At 36.2% G+C, this 22448-nt stretch overlaps 1 protein-coding gene across 1 annotated transcript in view; it reads left to right on the forward strand.

Moving 5' to 3' along the window:
* Positions 1-16331, forward strand: part of CPD (carboxypeptidase D) — a 69808-nt gene extending 53477 nt beyond the window's left edge. Inside the window, exons 12-21 of the mRNA XM_036836116.1 lie at positions 446-769; positions 2751-2946; positions 5217-5352; positions 6274-6405; positions 7218-7313; positions 7418-7482; positions 11147-11278; positions 11821-12006; positions 12308-12407; positions 14796-16331. Coding sequence (XP_036692011.1) covers positions 446-769; positions 2751-2946; positions 5217-5352; positions 6274-6405; positions 7218-7313; positions 7418-7482; positions 11147-11278; positions 11821-12006; positions 12308-12407; positions 14796-15022 — 1594 coding nt within the window. The 3' untranslated portion in view covers positions 15023-16331. The remainder of the gene's footprint in view (positions 1-445; positions 770-2750; positions 2947-5216; positions 5353-6273; positions 6406-7217; positions 7314-7417; positions 7483-11146; positions 11279-11820; positions 12007-12307; positions 12408-14795) is intronic.
* The last annotated feature ends 6117 nt before the right edge of the window (positions 16332-22448 follow it).

Raw genomic sequence — 22448 nt, forward strand, 5'->3', positions numbered from 1 at the left:
TCTATTCTGGTTTTTTTCAGTTTTGGCATAGTATTGGAAAAAACAAAGCATCAAGGTATCTGAAAAATGGGGCAAGAATGATGCGTTTGGCAGAGAATGTCCTAAGTTAGTACTTCTCAAACTTTTTCCACCATACTCCCTGATGACAGACAAGTGAACTCAGATTCCAGGAAATATGGGAGTATACACTGCAAGCATGAGCTTTCTTTTGAAGTCATATATTTAATCTTAAAAACTCATTTATGTTTTATAGTCTACCCTTGTATGGTCTTCGTTAATGTTTAAAACAAATCTTAAATTATCACAAAGTTAACAATTTGACCCTTTAGGGAGATGCACCACATTTATCTCAAGGATTCACATATCCTCTGCACACCTCTGTTTTCCCAGGGTTTGGGTACTCCAGCTGCAGAAGCGTGGCTCTGATCTGTCTCCTTTATTACAGGTATAATCCAGTTACCAAGAATGTGACCGTAAACAGTGAAGGTGCTGTTCAGGTCAACTTCACACTTGTTCGATCTTCAACAGATTCAAACAATGAATCAAAGAAAGGCAAGGGGGACAGCACCAACAATGAGGGTGCCAGCGATCCGACTACTAAAGAGTTTGAAACTTTAATTAAAGACCTTTCAGCTGAGAATGGTTTGGAAGCCTTCATGTTACGCTCCTCCTCAAATCTGGCTCTTTATCGATACCATTCATACAAGGACTTATCAGAGTTTCTGAGAGGACTTGTGATGAACTATCCACATATTACAAATCTTACCAAGTAAGTGTCACCTTCTTGCTGCCTTGTTTTCCTCTTTCTTTCTCCCTTGCTCCTTCCCTCCCTCTTTCTTCCTTCCTTCCTTCCTTCCTCTCTCCCTCCCTCCCTCCCTTCCTTCCTTCCTTCCTTCCTTCCTTCTTTCTTCATTTTAAAGAGGTTACATTTAGCATAAGCCACATTAAATGGTTCTTGTAATTTATTTAGAGATATTTGGGAGCTGAATGTATAGAGAGTTGGATTTCACTTATTTTGAAACAGATGTTTGCTTGGAGATCTTTCTAACAATGAATCTTGGAAACTTTTATGAGAAACATTGGAGCAGAATTACTTGCTAGTTTAGCAATGTGTGGCCTGTGCCTCCAGAAAATGTAAAATCATTCTTTCTAATGATTACTTTGATTTCAAAACCCTTTCTACTTCTCAGCTGCAGATTCACATTCTGACTAAATATTATTTAGTTTGTTTCATTTTGCGGGAGGCAGGGACAAATTTGGAACTATGAGCTCACTTGTCAGGGATCATGTTTAACCTTTTCTTCAAATTAGAAAATGAAGCCTGGTTGGCTGTCATTTTCTGTGCTTTAGTCTCTACTCAGAGTCATGGTTCCCTGAAGCCTTAGGGACATATGTGATTGAGGGTTCTGGGAAAACATGCAGTACTGGCTTATGTAAAACTGAAGGCTGAGACAACTTTTACCTTCACTTCTTAGGCTTCTCTGCTTCACTTTCACTGTCTCAAAACTATTTCCTTGATTTGTTGATTCCTATTATTTGCCTATTTTAGGGCCTTTACTTTACATTTTGCCCTGAACTTATAGTTCTCTACTACAAACCTAATGAACATTAACTAGCCTTTCACTTTTTCACTTTTTTTCCTTCATTGGTTCTTTTAATTTTACCAGTAAATTTACTTTCTCAAATACTGGTTTATAATGTCTGTAATTGCAAAGACTGATATTTACTTTGGCAATACCAATTACCTCTCTTCTGCAACTGACTCTTGAACATTTCTGCCCAGGTCAGGTTTTAATACTGTCCATGTTAGTGCCATATAGACGTTACAGACTTTCTTATTTTAAAACAAAAAATTGGACATTATTTTGCTATCCATTTACTTAGTTCATTTAAGTTTTTTTTTTTTAACCTTTCAATTAAACATGCACTTCTTAGTTAAATATTTCCCCAGCAAATATGCAACACCTGCCAGTGGTGGGACACAAGGCAGTTTTAGGTGGTCCTCCAACAGTTGCTAAGTATCATTAAATACCATTGTGAGAAAGCGGTACTTTGTCTATTCTATTAATCCTCAATTTAATGCCAATATTTTTTTTTCTATCTAACTCTTGTAAATCTCCCTTTATATCAAAGAAAACAGGCCTTTTAAATTAGTTTTGCTGTAATCTTGGTACTTCATTTAAAGTATAAAATGTCTTATTTTTGTAAATTAATTTAGATTTTAAAAGTAAGGTGCTCTGCATTTCTGTATATTTAAATATTTCCATAATAAAAATTTAAGTGAGTTAACTTAAAAGACATATGTTAACTAGGGACTTCCCTGGAGGTCCAGTGGTTAAGACTCCATGCTTCCAGTGCAGGGGCCGCGGGTTCAATCCCTTGTCGGGGAACTAGGATCCCACATGCTAGGCGGCACAGCAAAAAAAAAAAAAAAGACATGTATTAACTAAAGAGTAGTATAGATTATAGAAGATTGGGTAAATATTATGAAGATGATAGGAGAATGACAATTTGGAGGAATGTTGAACTAATCATAATCTTTCCTAAATCTGATAGTATCTCCCATCTATTTGACTTTCTTTGATTAAGGGAACCTAATTTTCTTAAAGTATTCTGACATAAAGATTTACTCTTTAAAGACTTTTTAAGACTTTTCAAATTTTGTTCTCATTTGTTTTTTTAAAATCTGTAAGGCAGCATTAACATAATACTTGATTACTTGCTGACTTTTTGTTTCTGGTTTTTGAAAGTTTGGGACAGAGTGCTGAATATCGTCACATTTGGTCCCTTGAAATCTCCAATAAGCCCAATGTATCTGAGCCTGAAGAACCAAAGATTCGTTTTGTTGCTGGTATCCATGGAAATGCTCCAGTTGGAACTGAACTTCTTTTGGCTCTGGCAGAATTTCTCTGCCTAAACTACAAAAAGAACTCAGCTGTTACCCAAGTAAGAAAATAGCCTGTTTTGACATGCTTTAAAAGGAAAAAGCTCAGTGATACACTGATATCAAGGCACCTTTTTTTTTTAAATTTAATTTCCTGTTAGATTTTATACAAAGGTACTTTTAAGGTCATTATAAACTTTACTCTTTAAAAATGGACCTTGGTATATAGTAATTGTTAATAGTGTCTTTCTATTATATTTCTTTGTATATATTAAGAGCCATAGAGGAAAAAAATAATAAAGATTTGCATTCAGTCCTCTATTCCTTTATGTTACCCTTCCAATCTTTACTCAAAGTGATGTATATTCTAATTAGAGGGACTTCCATTGCCAGTTATTTATAACTAGGATACTATATTGAAAAATGAGGTAGAAGAGAAATCGGGTATTTTTTCATGTAATAAAGATGAAATTATTGGACACCTTGGATGCTAAGAGATTTTAGAAAAAGTGATATGGCAGTGCCTACTTTAGTCGCCCATGACTATAGAATAGAATGTTGATCCAGAAGCTGGTTATGTATGATTAAGCAACCTAGTTTCTGTGTTGTCTTAGGGAAAGGAAGGAAAGAGTGTGCATCTGTCTACAACACTCACTAATTGTCACTGTCTATATAGAACTTAGGAAAGGGGAAACGAACTAGTATTTGTTTAATACCTACTATGTGCTAGGTACTTTACATACATCATAATTTAATCCTCAACCCTGCAATTATGTTAGCTTCATTTTATAGATGTGAAAACTGAGGCAGAGATATTTGGTAACTTACAGGTGGTCACACAGCTACTAAGTGGTAAAGCAGGGATTTAAACCCAAGCATGTCTCACTCTAAAGCCTGTGCTGTTCTGTTTTACCCTATTGCCTCCCCTGAAAGAAATTTGGAAAGAATTGATGTCATGATTAGGATTCCATGATGTGGGATTAGGTGAGATGAACTTAAATCAGACTTGATCAAAAATTATTTTACCATTTTCAGCAGAGCAGATCCCATTGACTTCTTCATGTGAGTTGCAGGAGTATTTCAAAGATTTTTGTTGTTGTTCTTTTTTAAAAGGGAGATTACCTAGGACAGTGGTTCTCTACCCTGGCTATACATTGAAAACATCTGGGAAGCTTTTACAAACACCAATGCCTGGGCTCCATCCCCAGAAGCATCAATATTTCTTTAAAAGCTCCTTAGGTTATTCTTACATTTGGCCAGAGTTACTACCTACTGATCTTAAGGTTATAAGAGACTATATACCCCAGGTAAAACATCTACCAGGAATTTCAAAACTCCTAGTTTATGAGAATTTGCCTCACTGATCTAATTAGGCTTAGATCACTTTAGATTGCCATTTGTTTTGAGCTAAGTGCCAGAATTGTCTGGAGAGTTCAAGAAAATATACATATACCCAGAGACATATGGTTAAGCCCAAGCATATAGGAAAAAAATCTCCCTCAGAGATTCCAGAATAAATGAATTAAAGGATTGCAAATATATTTTCAAGCTATTGACAATTTTCCTAGAATAAATAAACCAGGGATCACTTATTCTGATTTACTATTAGAAATATGTAGGATGAATTATATCAGAAATTCATGCCATAAATGTAGGTATTAACACCTCTGGATATGGCTCATCTGAGGGAGAAATTATGGGTAAGACAAATATCCTACCTCATTTTTTTTTTTGATATGCTGATTTCAACTCTTCTGTCTCAGTGTTTCCAGACATACATTGATATTTGTCACATTATATGTTCCAGTTTTTAATCTGGAAGTACAATATTATGAATACAATATTATTGTGTTTATTGTATTTGTATTATTTTTATTTATTGGTCAGTTATTATTGACCTAAGCCAGTGGTCAGCAAACTTTTTCTATAAAGGGCCATATAGTATATATTTTGGACTTTGTGGGTCAGATGTTGTGTGTTGCAACTACTCAACTCTGCCACTGCAGAACAAAAACAGTCATGTGAATGGGCAAGGCTGTGTGTCAATAAAACTTTATTTACAATAGCAAGCAGCAGGCTGGGTTTAGCCTACAGACAGTGGTTTCTGACCCTGTTGTAAGTTATTGGGAGGTCTCTGGGAACAGTAGTTGTGCAGTTTTTTGTTTCTTTTTTAATTTTTTTGGAGCAAGAGAGAATTTTATTTATTTTTCAGTTCTGCCTTTTAAATCCGTGTTTAAAACAAGCAATAAAGACTTTCTGTTTGAAGCATGGGAGAGTACCTTTTGATTCCACATAGAGCTAATAAACTCATTGATTTCTGTTTCTATTTTAGTTGGTCGACAGGACTAGAATTGTGATTGTACCTTCTCTAAATCCAGATGGGCGAGAGAGAGCACAAGAGAAAGACTGTACTTCAAAGATAGGACAGACAAATGCTCGTGGCAAAGACCTGGATACAGACTTCACAAGTAAGACCAATATTTAGGTCATTAAAGTACTTTGTAGATAATTTTATTTCTCTTTGCTAGGAGATTGGTTGATCCTATTTTATAGATGAGTAAGGGGTGCTTTCTTGTCTAGGATGTACAATATAAATGAATAGAGACATCTAGAAAACTTTTCAAATTTTTCTTGTTTTCCATTTGCAAAAGTAATTCAAGTTTTTTTCTTAGAAATTCAATCAATAATATTGGGGGGGAGGTTTTCATCATAGTCATACAGAGATGTATATTCTTTCTCTCTACTCTCCTATATATGAGCGTACACACACGTACACACACACACGATGTATGTGTATATTGATTTGAAGGGGCCTGTTTCTTATTTACTTAAATAGGATCATCAGCTATACATATTGTTCTGCAACTTTTTTATTGGATATATCATTGACATCTATCTATTTCAATACTCATAGATCTCTAACATTCTTATTAATGGCATCTTATGCTATGAATATATGGTAGTACTCTAGTTTATTCAACAGTTTCCCTTCTGATGGACATTTAGTTTCTTTTTAATTTTTTGCTTTTGCAAACAATGCTTCAGAAGATACCCTGATTTCTGAAAATCTTATTTTCTTTCAAGGACGGGTTATTATTTTTTAAAAGAGGATATGTCCATCCCTTTTTGTTTCCAGTAAGAATTTTCTTAAACTTGGTTAGAGTCAGTAACCTTTCAACATTATCCTAAAGTGTGTAAAACTCAAAATAACCTACCTCCTAGGATGTATCTTTCTTGCTTGAGGGAGTGGCTTATGGAGTAATAAAGTATTTATCTACAGATTTTGTAAGTTAGCCTTTTGACTGTGCTCAGGTAGGGAATATTTTCTTAGCTGCTCATACTAAAATTTTAAAACTTGATATTTTATGTTTGACATTTCTATTTTTTAGATAATGCCTCCCAACCTGAAACTAAAGCCATCATTGAAAATTTGATTCAGAAACAGGACTTCAGTCTTTCTGTTGCTTTAGATGGTGGTTCAGTGTTGGTCACATACCCATATGACAAGCCAGTACAAACAGGTATGTAGAATGTCACTTTACATATATACTATTTAAGCTTAAATAGGAAATTTCAATTAGGTAATATCCCTTCTAAAATTTTTTTAAATGGTGAGCATTTGAGCACACTGCATGAATAAACAACCTAAGAGGACTGTACATACATCAACAGTTCAGTTACTTGGAGGAGGGAGCCTAGCTTTATTCAGTGTAGCCATGATGGCCTAGCTTTATTCAGTGTAGCCATCTTGTCACATCTGCTCAATTTTTACTCCATAAACATTTATGGAACAATTATTATGTCTCTAGACATTGGAAATACAAAAGTGAATAAGGCACAACGCCCACCCCAAGAAATCCATATGATGTAACCAAACATTAACAATACAGAATTGCCCTCTCCTGCTTTAAACCTTGACTGACTGGTTGCACCTTGTGGTGAGTTAAACAGTTGCCTGTTGAATCTCTCTGAGGCCATTGTATATGGAGATAATTTGTGTTGCTTTCAATGCAGCTTACAAGGAATATTGTAATTAGGCCACAGTCGCCCCCAAATGTAGTAAAACATACCAAAATAGGTTTGTATTTTAGTGTGATAACTTGTTAAACTCGCCGTTAGTGCCTTTTAATATAAGGAAGATGCTTATCTTCTTGGTCAGATTATCTTGGGGTGAACAGAACTGTGTGCTTAATTATAATAACTCCTCAATAAACTTCAGTGAGGTACAAGATTTACTAGAAGGAAAGGAATATGACTTTTGTGTCCATGAAGTTGAACTTGGAGAAAAATCTTTTCAATTTCTCTGCTAACTTCTGTATTTTTCTTTTTGTAGTGGAAAACAAAGAGACTCTAAAGCATTTGGCATCTCTTTATGCAAATAATCATCCATCGATGCATATGGGTCAGCCCAGTTGCCCAAATAAATCAGGTAGGTATTTTCCCTACCCTTTGTTATTGTTGTTGCTGTTTTGGGAGAGGATGAGGACTGGCCTTATGATCTTGCTGATCCTACATCTCTCAATGCTTTTATAGATGAGAATATTCCAGGAGGAGTAATGCGTGGAGCAGAATGGCACAGTCACCTGGGCAGCATGAAGGTATGCTTTATAGAATACGGTGAGAATGGAATTATAAATACGTATTGGACATTGAGTGAAAGAATAGGTGACTTTTCTGGTATAGTAAAGTGAATGGCATCTGCTTTGTGGCTTCCTTGACATGATAGCCCTTAAATTAACTAACCTCTGACAGCAGTTTTTTTTGCCATTTTAACCATTTTTAATGATAATTTCAGTGATATTTTAATTACGTTAACAATGTCGTGCAGCTATCACCATATCTATTTTCAAAACTTTCATTACCCCAAACAGAAACTCTGTGCCCCAAAGCAATAACTCCCCATTCTCCTCTTCTCCCAGCCCCTGGTAACTTCTAATCTACTCTCTGTCTCTATGTATTTGCCTATTCTGGATATTTCATATAAGTGGAATTGTACAATATTTTTTTTGTGTCCAGCTTTTTTCACTTAGCATAATGCCTTCTGGGTTCATCCATTCTGAAGCATACATCACCTACTCCATTCCTTTTTATGGCTAAATAATATTCTATTGTATGTGTAGATCACATTTTGTTTATCAGTTCATCTTTTGATGGACAGATGTTTCCACCTTTTGGCTCTTGAAAATAATGCTGCAGTGAACATTTGTGTACAAGTATCTGTTTAAGCCCCTGTTTTCAATTCTTTTGAGTATATACCTAGAAGTGGATTTGCTTGTCATATTGTAATTCTCTGTTTAACTTTTGAGGAACCACCAAACTTCCACAGCAGCTGAACCATTTTACATTCTTATCAGCAATGTATAAAGGTTCCAGTTTCTCCACATCCTCACCAACATTTATTTTCCATTTTTTAAATTATAGCCATCATAGTAGGTGTGAAGTGGTATCTCACTTTAGTTTTGATTTGCATTTCCCTGATGACTAATGATGTTGAGAGCATCTTTTCATTTGCCCATTGGCCATTTGTATGTTTTCTTTGGAAAAATGTCTATTCAAATCCATTGCCCATTTTAAAGTTGGGGTTTTTGTCTTTTTGTTGTTGAGTTATAAGAATTCTTTATATATTTTGGATACTAAACCCTTACCAGATATTTGATTTGCCAATAGTTTCTCCTCTTCTGTAAGTTGTCTTTTTACTTTCTTGATAATGTCAAGAAAACTTCTGATGCACAAAAGTTTTAATTTAGATGAAGCCAAATTTGTTTTTTTCTTTTGTTGCTCATGCTTTATTGTCATATCTAAGAATTCATTGCCAAATGCTAGGTCATAAAGATTTACCCCTATGTTTTCTTCTAAGAATTTTATGGACTTAGCTCTCATATTTAGGTCATTGATATATTCAGAGTTGATTTTTGTATATGATATGAAGTAGGAGTTCAACTTCATCTGTTTGCATATGGAAGTCCAGTTGTCCCAGCACCATTTGTTGAAAAGACTATTCTTTCCTCCATTGAATAGTCTTGCCATCCTTGTCAAAAGTCAATTGACCATAGATGTAAGGGTTTATTTCTGGATTCTCAATTCTATACTATTGGTCTATATGTCTATTCTTTTTTTTTTTTCTTTTTTTAATTTTTGGCTGTGTTGGGTCTTCCTTGCTGCCCGCGGGCTTTCTCATAAGCGGGTAGGCTTCTCACTGCGGTGGCTTCTCTTGTTGCAGAGCAGGGGCTCTGGGCACGCGGGCTTCAGTAGTTGTGGCGCACGGGCTTAGTTGCTCTGCGGCACGTGGGATCCTCCCGGACCAGGGCTTGAACCCGTGTCCCCTGCGTTGGCAGGCAGATGCTCAACCACTGTGCCACCAGGGAAACCCCTATATGTCTATTCTTATTCTAGGACCACTGTTTTGAACACTGTAGCTTTGTACTAAGTTTTGAATTGGGAACTGTGAGTTCTCCAACTTTGTTATTTTCCAAGATTGTTTTGGCTATTCAAGGGTCCTTCCAGTCTCACTTGAATTTTGGGATTGGCCTCTCTTTTTCTGCAAAAAGGCTGTTGGAATTTTGTTAGGGGTTGTGTTGAATCTATAAATCACTTTGGGCTGTTTTGACATCTCAACAGTATTGTCTTGCTATCCAAGAATACAGCACGTCTTTCCATTTAATGTCTTCTTTAATTTCTTTCTGAGAGCATTTTCATTTGTTGTCCATCCATTTCAAATTAGTCAGGAGTTGTTAGCAGATGGGTGGTTAGCTCATCATTCCGTTCACACGTGCAACCATAAAATTGACTTCATTCCCTTCTCTGCCTGCCTTCCCTCCTTTATTTATTGAGGACTTGCTATGCGTGAGGCGCTTTTCTATATGAAAGATAGAGAATATTCTGTGGCCCATTATACAAATAACTATGTTACAGAATTAATCACTGTGATCTAGAAGAGATCTCAATGTGCCATGAGAAATTAAAGACAGAAAAGATTACACCTAGTTAGAGATGTAGCCTTCTTTTCGTAGATGAGATGGCATTAGGGATGCAGAGATGGTGAACCAAGACATCCGTAAAGAGGAAGCAGTATGGGCAGAGGTCAAGAAGCAGTCTAATATGTACACACTGCTATACCAACAAGGACCTACTGTATAGCATAGGGAACTCTGCTCAATACTCTGTAATAACCTAAATGGGAAAAGAATTTGAAAAAGAATAGATACGTGTCTACATATAACTGAATCACTCTGCTGTACACCTGAAACTAACACAATGTTGTTAATTGGCTATACTCCAATATAAAATAAATTTTTTTTTTTAAAGAATCAGTCTACATTAGTTAGAATATGGGGTGTAATGGAGAGCAGCAGAAGACAAGAATGGAAAGAGAGTTTGAGGCTTTGAATGCTTTGTTTTAGTAAGGAATGGGAAGCCATGAAAGGTTTTGAGCAGGGATATGGTGACATGATCTGAGCTATTCTATGGAAATCTTTTAACAGTGGGTTAAGATGGTTTGGAGGAAGGAGAGACTGTGTTTAGAATAGCCTAGACGAGAACTACTGAGGGCCTAGATTAGAGTAGCGGCAATGGGAATGGAATCAAGGGATGAAGTTCCAGAGATATTGTAGAAGTGGAATTCACAGGATTTACCAAATTCTGGATGATGGCAAGAAATTGAAGTCAAAGACAAAATATTTCATACCTGTGTGAGAAAATGAGTTACTGTCATTAACTGAATTAGGAAGAAGAACGGGTTTGGGGGGAAAAAGTAGTAAGTTAGATTTTGGAACCTGTCCACGCAAGTAGTTCCTACCTAAATAATTGCTATATTGCTGTATGGTAGGCTCGAGCCTGCAGGTTGAGGGTATCAGAGAGCAAATACTTGTGCTTTTACCTCTAAGAACTCCAAAACAGCAGTAACAGCTGTGAAGTTCCAGGGTTTAGAGGGAAGCTGGCCCTCTGCATGTACTTATTCATTTATTCAACAAACCCTAATAAGAACCCCTCTACTGCCAGTCACTGTAGGAAGCACTGGAGATATAAAAATGAATTAGACATAGTCCCTGGTCTTAAGAACTCTCTTAGGAGTGGCCATGTTTGTGACTGGCTATAATACCAAGTGGTTTATTTATATTTGCTGTAAAATGCTTTACAGATTCTTTGTTTACATCACCCAGCTTTTCTTTTTATTCCATTCATTCCATTTGTCATGTTACACAGCCTCATTCTTACTTTTACTTATTAATTTTCCTACATTTGTTTTTGAATCTTATATTCCAGGATTATAGTGTTACCTATGGCCACTGTCCGGAAATCACAGTATACACAAGCTGCTGCTACTTTCCTAGTGCAGCACAACTCCCTTCGTTGTGGGCAGAAAATAAAAAATCTCTTCTTAGCATGTTGGTGGAGGTGAGTCTTTCCCTTTTAACTAGAAGCGAACTCCCAGGAATATGGTCAATGAAAACCTTTATCAAAATATTTTCTTAATCTTTTACCAAAATTTTGTATTATTTTAAATGTATGTAGAAAGGAGAGTTTTGTTCATTTTTTATTGCCTAAATAGGTGCCATGAGTTCACCTATCTGATGTATATTGAGGTAATTTAACCCTGTGAGATGCTGCCAGCTCTTCCATTTGAATATCACACGGAGTTACTCGATACAGTGTCCTGTGGTGGGAAGTAAAGCATTCGAGACGTCGGAAGATTTGGGTTCGAACATTTTAGGCTTTGACTCTATCAGAGGCCTCTCTCCCCTTATTTCTATCTCTGTGCCTCTGAAACAGTGAATGAGTAGCAAACAAGGTCAGAGTCAGTGGGGAGGGACGAATAAGCTAGACTTATGGAGGGTTTTGTTGTTTTGTTTGTTTTTGTCAGGCCTCAAGTTATGGCCTCTAGAATATCTGGCATTATGAAAACATAAATTTATATCTTAAACATTTATTTTTTTAAGGTTCACAAGGGAGTTCATGGATTTGTTAAAGATAAGACTGGAAAACCAATCTCTAAAGCAGTCATTGTGCTCAATGAAGGAATAAAGGTACACACAAAAGAGGGAGGTTATTTCCATGTACTGTTAGCCCCAGGTGTCCATAACATCAATGCCATTGCCGATGGGTATCAGCAACAACATTCCCAGGTAAGAAACTCAACTTGAGTGGTCTCATGTAAATTTTTATTATTAATAATACTTATATTTAATTTGAAACTCTTGTTAGAAAGCTTGTGGGGAATAAAGAAAAATGTGACCACCTCTTGATTATGATATCTTGTTATCTTTCTATCCTTTAGCAACAAAAGGGAAATTTTTGTGGCATATTGTGTACTTTAGATGACAATGAACCGTCTCCTTGGTTTGCTATAAAGGCCCTAGGAATATAGCGGGGATACAATATCCCTTAGGTAAACTTTTTCCTAATTCTGGCACTTTATCTTCCTAGGTCTTTGTGCATCATGATGCAGCCAGTTCTGTGGTAATAGTCTTTGACACAGATAACCGGATATTTGGTTTGCCAAGGGAGCTTGTGGTAACTGTATCAGGTAAAAAAATTTAAATTTTCAGTAGTTGAAGTTAAAACCAATCCTGACATTTCAATTTGAGAGTGGATCACCTCCATAATCACCTGAAACTAATCACTTTTCTTCTAACGTCTCCTATCTAAACATGATTTTCCTGGAACACTATTTTCTCATATGTTCTCATGGATTGCCCCATCACATTTTCAGGTCTGTACTCAAATGTCACCTCCACAGAGAGGCCTTCCCTGATCACCCTAGCTAAAATAGTACCCCTGTCACTATCTCACCGCCACTTGTTTCTGTTAAAGCACTTATCACTCCCTGCCGTTACATTTTGTATTAGTCATCTATTGGTCTGTATTCGATCTCTCCCACTAAAACATAAACTCTGAGAGGGCAGGGATTTCATCTGCCCCCCAGTGCCTAGAACCATGGGTTGGCATGTAGTGGGTCTTAATGAAGAGTTGTTGATTGAATGAATGATTTGCTTTATACTAAGATCATAAGTCCCTTGGACTTTGACTTATATTAGTTCTATTTTTTCCATGATCCTGGAAGGAGGGAATATTTGTTTTCTCCAGGCTTAATGTGTGCCATTACTTGAATCACTGAAAGTTTAGAAAGAAAAAATGTTGTAAAATAATAAATACTCTGCTGTACTGTATCTTTTGACACAGAGAACCTTGGTTCATTTCTAGGTACAACTTGGACCTGATGCAAAATAACCAAGTTTTATTACAGGGTGTGTTGGGGAGAGATCCTTAGTTGAGAGAGAGTGGTATATTGGAAACATGGTCAAATCATAGAGCCTGTGATGGGGTGTTTACGGTAGAGTTCTTTTTTTTTTTTTTTTTTAGCGACATGAAAATTTTTTACTCTGAAGTTTAAAAGTGCTGAAGATAGGATATTAGAAAAAACAGAATATTTATCTAAGAGAATAATTTCACTTAAAGTAAAAATATATTCCACCACAAACTCTCTAATAAATTTCAATAAGATAAAGCAATTCAATAAACCTATAAAGAACTTAGTCCAATAACTAAAATTATTTTTATTTTCTTATGCTCCTTTTTAGTATTTTTTGTCATTATTGTCATCAACCTGCATTTTTTTTTTCACACACACACACTGTATTTTATTTTTACAAGAGATAAATAGACTGACACCAAGCATTGTAAATGGATGACCACAACAAAAGCAACAATGATTGCAATTACCAAACACGAAACACACTCATACTATGTCATAATATAGACATTCAGTCCAGTAATCCTCCACTGTAACAGCTCCTTTACTTTGCAGTGAAAATTGATTTGTATATTCTTTGCCTCTGAGTCCTTGTGGGATTTTTTTTTTTTAATTCAAACAGAAAGTCACAAAAATTATACTCATCCTCATCAATTCACTCAGTCCCATGTAATTAATTTTTTTTTCATCTTGATCTTTTGTTAGCACTTTTATGAGTTCATCGGTTTTTCATTAGAGTTCTGAAAATGCTTATTCATTCAGTTCAGCAGTACAATCAGTTGCCAGAAACCTGTACTTGTCAGAGTCTTTTCCATGAATTCCTTGAAGATGAAACTACGGTAGAGTTCTTAACTTGATAAAGTGTAAATCACTAAGTGCTTAGAAACATAGGAGCTGGGATTCAGTTTAAATCTGGCTCTGCCACCCATTTGCTGTTGTGAACTTAATTTTTTTTTTAATATTTGGCTGCGCCGGGTCTTAGTTGCGGCACTCAGAATCTTCGTTGTCGCATGTGGGATCTTTAGTTGCGGCATGTGGGATCTTTAGTTGTGGCATGCATGCAGAATCTAGTTCCCTGACCATGGGCCCCTGCACTGGGAGCCTGGAGTCTTAACTACTGGACCACCAGGGAAGTCCCATGAACTTAATTTTTATTATGATTTTATTTGTATTATTTTCTGTTACTTAGACTGTTATTCTGATAACCTTATGTAAAAATATTTTAAATAAATGAGGGATTTGGGATGAGATGAAAATTTACCGGAAAGGAAAAGTGGAAGTCATTGATTGATGAAAAGCAGGTTACACAACAGTAGACACAGTTTGATTTCATTATGGTAAGAGAAAAAATATAGGTGTACATACACACACGTGTAGGAAAATCCAGAAAAAATATGCCCTAGGGTTGTTAAAAATGACCTCGGGGTAATGGAGATGTGAAGTGGAGTTTGGGGTTTGGGTTTTTAGTATTTTGCTTATCTGTATTTTTCTAATTTTGCACATGATACATGTACTACTTCTGTAATAAAAAAGGTTGTTTTTAAGTGAATGAAATAAAAATAAAATAAATGAAGGGCATAATATAAAAAGTGCTATCGTAAGCAGCTGCTTATTTATATTCTTCAACTAGAACACCACTCACGTGATGGTTTTGGTTGACAGGTGCCACCATGTCGGCATTGATCCTAACAGCTTGCATTATTTGGTGCATCTGCTCAATCAAGTCTAACAGACACAAGGATGGCTTTCATCGGCTCAGGCAGCATCATGATGAATATGAAGATGAAATTCGCATGATGTCAACTGGCTCCAAGAAGTCTCTCTTAAGCCATGAGTTCCAGGATGAAACAGACACTGAAGAGGAAACATTATATTCCAGCAAACATTGAAACACACACCTTGCATCTCTCCCAGCATAAGTACCAAGCAAAGTTACAGTTCCTTTTGGGAGACACCGCATTAAGAAGAGAGACTATCTTGCTTCTTCAAAGAGCTTTGGGAAGTTAACTTGCTAAATTTGTATTCTCTGTGAATTTGGCTGGCAGTTTTGAACTTCCCCTCCTTAAAGTACTCTTACCTTAAAAAAAAAAATCTGCTTTCTATTTATGCAGAGATGGGACAGCCACTTTGTTTTTCTTCTTAATTTAAGCTGAGCTGTTTGGAGCTTATGCTATAACTGAAGAAAGCCAACTAGTGGATGTTGTATTTTGCACACCAGGTGTTTACTAGTGGCTTTAGCTTTTTCTCTTTATTTTAAATGGCCAAAAGAATCCAGAAACATTAAGGCAGGGACAGCAGTCAGAATCTGACATAAAGCTTTAAAAACTCGAGGTTTTTTCAACCTATTGAGGAGTACTTTTCTCTAGTTATTAAATAGCTGGAGTTTCTCTTATTATTCAGGTTTAATGGAGGCTGAATTGATTTTGAAACTTATGTAACATTAGGAAATGATTAAACGGGCTTCTGTATTTGGCTTTCTACCTGTTCCAAGGCTAGATCAGAACTGGTGGGCTGTGCTCTAAGCAGGATTTCACTACCTCTTGTGTAAGGTTTAGCAAAGTTGTAAACATCCCCATTTTAAGGGAGAACTTGTTGACTGTTGTAAAAGATCTCAGTGTCCATTTGCGTAGAGCCGAGAGGGAGATCTAGCAAAAGCTAAAACTCGTGCTGCCTATCTTTTAACTTGGTAAAAACCCACAGGTGCTGTTGCTTTTATCTGTGAAGCACTAGTTTATTCTAGGAATGCCTAATTCTTTACTATTTCCTAAATTTGAACCTTTTTCTATGCTGTACACTTAGGGTTTTCAGATGACTTGGCAATCGACAAGATCTGAATTCTACTGAAAATACCTGGAGGCGTGGAAGAGACCTACTTGCACATTCTTAACCTACATTTGAACGCAGAATATCTACACTTCCTGTTAGCCCAAGCCAGCGCCCTATCATAGCATCCTGTTATTGAAATAGCTTGGCCAGCCTTATTCGTAAAGGCCTCTGCGTGTGATTGGGTTCTTTGTCCAGTGTTTCATTTGACAGTCTCTTCTTGATCAACCAATTTTGTTAAAAGTTCAGTTGAAAGCACTTAAATATGGCTCCCTCCATTAAAAAAAAAAAAAAAAAAAGTAACACTGTAGTGAGAAAGTGTTATCTTCAGTGCCAGTGGGGTTACTGCAAAGGCCTAAAAGATTTGCGTTTTATTGTGTCTGTCATATCATACTATTCAACGGAAATGATGCTTTTTGTAAGTATGTGTCTTACCAATGATCTAATGGTTTAATACCTTTGAATGTTTTAATGGCCAAGTTGCTGCTGAACTTGTACTAAATCAGGGGATCAAAAAACTTGCTCTTATCTTTTCAAGTTTTATTCTATATCCATTAATGTATCTATCATCCCAAAGCCTTCATGTGGAGTGCTTTACCACCCATCTAGGTCATTCAACCAAGTATTGTGAGAAATGTACCCAAAGTGGCTTCATAAACAGAGATTTGGTTTAGCAGGAATAATGAAGTCATGACATTTATTAATGAGTATCTGTGATCTAATTTGGGTGGGTCCAGGTTAAGCCATTCTGGTATTAATCCTGTTATTAACAACTCGAAATTTTGAGCCCTTGCCACCCCACTCTTAGCCCACCACGTACACAGAACAGAGTTTGTGGGGTGCTAATACTTAATGAAATATACATGATTTAATTTCTTCTAATAATGCTCTGCATTTTCCTTAAGGGGATGATGTGGTGGTATTGCTCTTTGCAGCTTTATTTTTGAGTGCAAAGTCAGAAAACCAACAAAGGGCCTATGAGTGGCTGGCTCTGCTTGGGACATTGCAGGTAGAAATGAAACAAAGTTGGCATGACAGCCTTTACTTTATTAGCATTGGTCTTCACTAGAGGATGCCTTTTAAATTCATCTCTGTCTTAAACATGTCTTTCACTGTACATCACAGTGGCTGGAGTCCATGCCTTTTAAGCATGTGTAAACTATTTTTAGAGATGAACGTACAAATAGTTCTTTTAATTATTTTTCCTGAAAGGGAAACCAAATTCTGCGATGAATCTTGAATCTCTAATGAATTTCTAAATAATGCATTGCTCTGGAAAACAAGGCCTTCTCAGCCTGTGTTACCTGTTAACATGAATGTACAGGATAATGACTACTAAGACTGTGTTCTCTGCCCTGCTTTGTCTTTTATTTGTGGATCTAATCTAATATTAGACCACATCAACTGCTTAAGGCGTTGAAGCCATATGGCATGGGGAATGCATTTCTTCAGTATTTCTCCTAGAGACTTTCCATTTCCTTGGAGTCATGGAGGCAAGTAAGTATCACAGTATTAAGAAATTTGCCCAAGCCTGAGTTGTGCCTTTCTTTACTCACAAGGCTTTTTTTTTTTTTTGTCCTGGTGATCAGTTTGTAAGCCTTCTTCCCTCCCAGCTCCTTAATAAAAGCAAAGTGATTGAGTAGGTAATTTTCAAAGTGTCTGCCTATGTAAATGCACTTGTACTGATTATGCAGTTCAATAAGATGAACTCAAGTTAATTTCAGAAGGAAAGACCCTTTAGTTTTGATGTACTTTGCTGAACATTTGAGTAGTAGTTGGGATCCCATCCAGTTGAGGAATGCTTGCAATTCTCTTTGGAGGGGATGTGCTTTGGGACTTTGTCATCCTCCGGAAAGGAAATGTAATGTATATTTGGCCCAGTGTGATTGATTGGTTAATCTTTGGTAACTTTCACCTGAATGGGATTTGCTGAATTAATGAATATTGAACTTAAAACTAATTATGAGTTGACAAATAAATAAAAGGTAGTGCTTATGCCTGAGCTTATTGTGTTTCTGAGCTAACACCAGGTTACTCAGTAACCAGGACCTGTTCTTCTATTTCCATTTATTCTCGGCAGTAAATCATTTTATTTTCTTGTGGCCTGAAGTGCATTTGTGCCAGGTTTTGTCCCTGCTGTATTAAAAGCTTCTTGGCTATGAATGCTGTAATAGTGCCCTATGTTATGGTTCTCTGGTGGAATTGTTCTTAACAGTAGCAACTTTAATGTTACTACAAAAAAGTCCACTATGGTTGGTGTTCAATGATCTTCTATATAGCAAATTTTTGATAAGTATTTGGTTTCTGATTTGCTTTAATTAAAGCAGATTTTGGGGGGGGGTGATTAGAGCCCTTGATTAATGTCAGCTGAACTTGGATTTCCAGTTCATGAAGAAATGTTTCCCAACATCCGATCCTCCTATTCTTAGCAATAATTCATTAATATTCCACTTGACTTTCAGAATATTATCCTAGTTGATTTCCATTTGGCAGAATCTATTGTGAAATTTGAAAATAGGCTACCATTTTGAGGCATTTGGATATAAATTATATAAATATGTATGATTATGGCTTTTACAACTGGCATAACATGAGTATACTAGCTACCTTCTATGCTGGCCATGCTGCAGACTTTCTGGAGGTATGCCATAATGGTATTTTTTTACACACAGATTAAAAATCAACTTTTCACCTCCCCATTTTTTCAGAGTGACATTCCCCAGCTCCACAACAATCTATAGCTATTTATATGAGGTGCCCAAAACTCAGTCATCTCAAGTGCTTCAGTCTTTGGTTCATTTTCATGCACTGTGCCTTCAAAATGAAATTTTTAAAAGGGACTTTAAACAAAGTTGAATAGTAGTTTTAAAAAGTCAATCTGTGTAATTTATGTGAAATCTAACTGTAATGAGGGCCTTTCTGTTTTTTATATGTAAACAGATCTACTAATCCTGTATAAAAGTTATTTTATGATGTTTGTCTTTCTTTGTGTTTTGTCTCATAATCTTTTTTCAAAAGCAATAGACCAGAAAAAGTTACTGTTCCAATTCGAAAGTTATGGATTTAGTTTTTCTACCTATATGAGGGGAAAAATAGTCCCAGGCAAGGAATACAGGTTGTTAGCTGCAGAGTGTTTCTGTCTTCATGAATTGACTTAAAATAAAACTATGTTTCTGGAATAATTACATAGTAGCCACAGCTCAGCTAGATAGATATGTGTCCAGTCATTCCACAATGAGCATAATAAAAGTGGCCATTGAAAGGTTTATGTACCCATTTCAAGGTTGTTTGTTTAAAATTTGGTTCTTTTTACAGATGAGCCGAGTTAGAGTAATGTGTCCTGGCACTTTTAGGCACAGTGGCAATGAATTTAATATCCCCTTTTCATTTAGCAATAACTTGTTGATACTGCTGCTCTAATAGGAATTGGGAAAACAAAGTTATATAAAAAACATGGGCTCTGCTGACAAGGAATTCATACTCCAGACCAGAAAAATAGAAATGGAAATAAGCTGTACTTCTATAGTGACTGGTTCCTCTGAAAAGAAAGTCTGCTATAGAGGAAGTACAGCATAGAGATCTGAGCATGGACTTTGGAGTTGAACCAATCTCAGACTGACTCTTGGCTCTTCTCTTGCTTCCTATGTGACTTAGTTTTGTATAAGCTTCTTAACATTCTCTGAGTCTTAGTTTCTCTACTGGTTAAGGAATAATACCTGAAAGGATTGTAGCGGGAATTAAGCGAAATAATGTTAGCAAAGGGCCCAACATAATATTTGACTCAGAATTGAATTACCATGGTAACCAGCATCATATGCTGTTTTCTGATCCCTGTGAAAGAAAGTTATTTTATCAAATATATGAACAAAGATCTGTTTACAGGTGGCCTTTTAAATTTAGAAGAAATCCCTAGACATGAATACTAAAAATAAAAGTTTCCATTATGTGGTTCCATAAATTGTCTATAGCACGGCAGTAAAGTTTTAAATTGTGCCAAATGCTTCATATTTGTTTTTAAATAAAATTAGATTATATTTATGCTTATTCAGTGAAAACAGCCCTACTTAACTGCTGCGAGAAATATGAACCATAATGATGGCTCTTTTTCCCCCAACGTTTGAAATATTTTCCTGAATTTTTGTCTAGAGTTTTCTCATAACTCAATCAAGAAACTTTTGGTTTGTGTTATAAATAGTAACCTACCGATTATGTTCAGTTTTTCATATTTCTAGAAGCTGATGGTTCTCAGCAAAGTAAACATGAATGCTCAATGCTAATGCACTACTCAGTTATGAATAAATGCTATCATGTAGGTCTTCATCTCTTACTCTCACTTGCAGTGATATGCTGTTTACAAACCTCAGATAAATACACCATTACTCCCAATCCAAAAGCAATGAAATCAGCCTATAAAGCCAAATTTTAACTTTAGTATCACAATTTCCACCTACATTAATCAGTAGAATGTTAAAAGCAAGCATGTTATTTGGCATTGTGCCTGGAATCCTATTCCCTATTACTGTGTAAACAAATATGAACGAGGCAAGCAAGAATTAGAGTAGAAAGTCGTTCAAGTTTAGAGGCCAGCCTGGAAAAAGCTTGAAAGCAGAAGGGTGAGAAGCTTGATTAGATTGAAAAATGTGATAATTGGAAGTGGGAGTATATAGAGATGGATGCCTCAAGTTCAGCTAAGACAGTTTATTGATTCAATTAGAAGCCGTATGAAGAGATTTTGATACAGTCAGAGCTGTAGGTGGAAAATAAAAGTAGTAGGAAGAGAAATTTAAGATACAACATGTAGAAAGAGATTATGGATTAAATAGAAATTGTTTTAACATGGATTATATTCTGTGATTGTCACTGAGGTTGAGCCAAAGTGAAAGAATCACAGGGAAGGTCTAGATTGCTAGATCTGAACCACTACTAATTTCGAGTATTTGCAGTTATTGCAATATTTATAAGTATTATCATCACTTATTTTTGTATGATTCCTATTAGAGTTTTTCAAGATCAACCGACTTCTGATTTGGTGTTTGAAAGATGGCAGGTGCCCAGAAAAATTGATCCTAAAGATAGTTAGGGAATGGGATAGATGGGGAATGGGCATATTATGGTAATAGCCGAATTGGATGACTGCTAGATTTTAAAAATAATTTAGAAGATTTAGATTTCCAGAAAAGTTGCGAAGATAATATAGAATTGGCTGCTGGACTTTTATTTGGAGGATGTGGGTGTTGGGAGGGCAGAAGAGAAAGGATTGTACAGTTTGCTATTCAGCAGGACTTGAATGGAACACATTTGAAAAGGAGTGGGCATAGGAGGGAACACAATGTCTAGAACCTAGTCAGGTATGTAGAGCCTGGGTAGTCCAGGTGTCAAGCTACATGGGACTACTTCTAGTTCAACTCAGATCTTCTCTAGTGGAAGGTATCTCCATCCTAGATTTGGAGATCTCACTATTTTTCAAGAGCGATGACCAAACATGGACAAAGATAACTAAGCATGTAGAGAAATCAGACACCACCAGTAAAAAAAGCAGAAAAAGTTCACCAGCTTCAGATGATGACATTATCAAACACTGTAAAGCAAATAAACTTACTGTTTTCAAAGAAATAAAAGATAAACCTGAGACTATCACAGGTAAAATAATAGAACTTCTAGAAATGAAAGTACAGAAACTAAAATGGATAGTTGCAATGGCAGTTTGGACACAGAGAAGCAGAAACTAGAAGGCAGATCTATAGATTGTCTCCTCTGCAGCTGAGATAAAATGGTAGAAAATAGGAAGGAGAGGGGTAAAAATATGACTAATGCATGTTTGATAATTTGTTCTAGAGGGAAAGAGGAGAAAGAATGAAGCATAGGAAACTAAGAGACAACGACGGAGAATTTTAAATGGTATCTGTAGATGAAACTCCATCCAAGACAGACAAAGTAAACATCCACACTTAGACACATTGGTGAGACTGCTGAGCATCAAAGACAAAGAGAAAAAAAATGTAAAGCAGTCAGAAGGAAAAGAAATTAACTTCAAAGAATTAGCAATTAGACTGAGATTAGAATCACTCCCCACAAAGGAAACCAGTACAGTGAAATTAAACTTTGGAAGTGCCAGGGAAGACATTAACTTCCAACATAGAATTCTCTATTGAACACATCTTTCAAGAATGAAGGTGAGGGCCTTCCCTAGCAGTCCAGTGGTTAGGGCTCCAGGCTTCCACTGCCGGGGGCACGGGTTCGATCCCTGGTCAGGGAATTAAGATCCCACGTGCTGCATGGTGCGGCCAAAAAATTAAAAAAAAAAAAAAGAATGAAGGTAAACGTCCAGGTAGCTGAAAACATTGGTGGCAACCTAAGCTCCCCATCTCCCAATATTTCATTGTAAAATAAGGCAATAAAAGAAGAAGGAAAAAGTAAATCTATACAAAAACCTCAGTGTAACTTGAAGCCAGACAATTTTGAAACTTCAAACTAACAATAAAATGAGAAAAA

The sequence above is a fragment of the Balaenoptera musculus genome, chromosome 20 (assembly GCF_009873245.2).
Source record: "Balaenoptera musculus isolate JJ_BM4_2016_0621 chromosome 20, mBalMus1.pri.v3, whole genome shotgun sequence".
NCBI lineage: Eukaryota > Metazoa > Chordata > Mammalia > Artiodactyla > Balaenopteridae > Balaenoptera > Balaenoptera musculus.